Source organism: Triticum dicoccoides, chromosome 2A (assembly GCF_002162155.2).
Source record: "Triticum dicoccoides isolate Atlit2015 ecotype Zavitan chromosome 2A, WEW_v2.0, whole genome shotgun sequence".
NCBI lineage: Eukaryota > Viridiplantae > Streptophyta > Magnoliopsida > Poales > Poaceae > Triticum > Triticum dicoccoides.
In genome coordinates, this window is record NC_041382.1 from 703,127,457 (window position 1) to 703,129,095 (window position 1,639).

The 1,639-nt window shown below is 55.1% G+C and overlaps 1 protein-coding gene across 1 annotated transcript; it reads right to left on the reverse strand.

Annotated features, from left to right (window-relative positions):
* Positions 1-204: 204 nt before the first annotated feature.
* LOC119351967 (methylesterase 3-like) lies at positions 205-1,193 on the reverse strand. The gene has a single exon (XM_037618728.1). The coding sequence runs from the start codon at positions 1,139-1,141 to the stop codon at positions 353-355; it is 789 nt and encodes a 262-aa protein (XP_037474625.1). The 5' UTR covers positions 1,142-1,193; the 3' UTR covers positions 205-352.
* Positions 1,194-1,639: the final 446 nt, after the last annotated feature.

The following is a 1,639-nucleotide window of genomic DNA, read 5'->3' on the forward strand; positions in this document are numbered from 1 at the left end:
AGACGAACATAATGAGTGGCCCAACTCTAAATACGCTGCCGCAATTATTTGGTTCACAAGATTTAAAAAGCATACAGAAGGCTGAATCCTAAAGGGATGAAGTACACAAAAATCAACAAGTGATTTGTTTGCCCCATAAGAGAATCAAGGAATTTTGTATAGAAATCAAATTCATATCATAGATTCTATTGGAAAATTTCTACAGATTTGCATACTACATAATTTATATAAAATTCATTTGAAGGAAAGAGCCCTCATGTGCGGTACGTCTGCACTCACATTTCAGTAGATTTCTTCGTTTGTTCTTGTAAGTACAATCCAACTACGGAAAAGAAAAACGGCTCCGCATCGGTTAAGTGTAGGTGTTTGCGATATCGGCGAGGTGGCCCGCCAGTTCATCCGGCGCAGAGAACATGACCATGTGGTCGGCGTTAGCCATCTCCCTCACCTCAACCACGGGGATGCCTGCAATCATGTGCCTCTGGTACTCCTCAACCATGGCCATGTCCTGCTTGGCGACCACGTAGACCTTGGTCACCGCGCCGTACCGGGCAGCGCTGAACGGCGGCCGTTGCTGCTGGTCGGCCACGTAGTAGGAGCTCACCCGCGCCAGGCTCTGGCACAACGTGTAGTCCTCCTCCGGGCTCAGCTGGTAGAGCTTCTGGCGCACGAGCTCGGGGCCGAGGAACACCGACGGTGGGGCGTGCTCCTCGTCGATAACACTGTCCATCCAGTCGGACGCGAGAACCTTCTCGATGACGCGGGTGCGCGGGCCGTCGCAGTCGGGCATGAAGGCGGTGAGGAACACGGCGGCGGCGACCTTGTCGGGGAATTCCTCGGCCGCGAGCGCGACGCTCATCCCGCCGAAGCTGTGGCCCACGAGCACCGCCCGCTCGCCGTCCGGGAGGTCCCGGAGCGCGTCGAGCAGGGGGCGCGTGTAGTCCTCAAAGGTGGGCGCGTCGCGCAGCCGGCGCGCGTCGGCGCCGCACGCCACGAGGTCCGGCGCGTCCACGCGGTGCCCCGCGGCACGGAGCAGGGTGGCGACCTTGTACCAGCACCACCCGCCGTGGCCCGTGCCGTGCACCAGGATGAGGCGGGTCGACGTCGCCACGGCAGCCGCTGGCACAGAGGAAGAAGACATGTGTGCGCGCCGAGCACTGGACAGTACACGCCGAGGCAAGTAGGCACCTAGCTAGCTGCTTCCTTTTCTTGGCTGCTTGATTCATGTTACACGTCTCACTTTATTTATGTATGCGGCTGTGCGGGCATCTTCTTCAAGAAAAAAGGGCAGATGCCGTATTGTCGGCTGATGCAATGCTGGCGGCGTCCTTTATGCATTGGCAGGCTGCAGAGAAGATAGCTGTTCAGCACAATCTGTTCACGCGGAGAAGATGTAGTAGAAATGAATGTTTTAGGCCCTTTTCGGTATCTCTCCGCGGAGCGAAGCTGGGGAGCTGGATTTTCGCTGCTCCGTCAAAATAAGTTGTAGGCTGATCCGCTCCAGGACTCTAGGAGTAGAGTCAGAGGAGCGAAGAAGAACCAAACAGGCTCTTAGTTAATACAATCAAAAAACCTATCTGATGAAAAAGGTAGTACATTTATACACCGCACTTTTTGACGTGTGACTTCCTTATGTCTA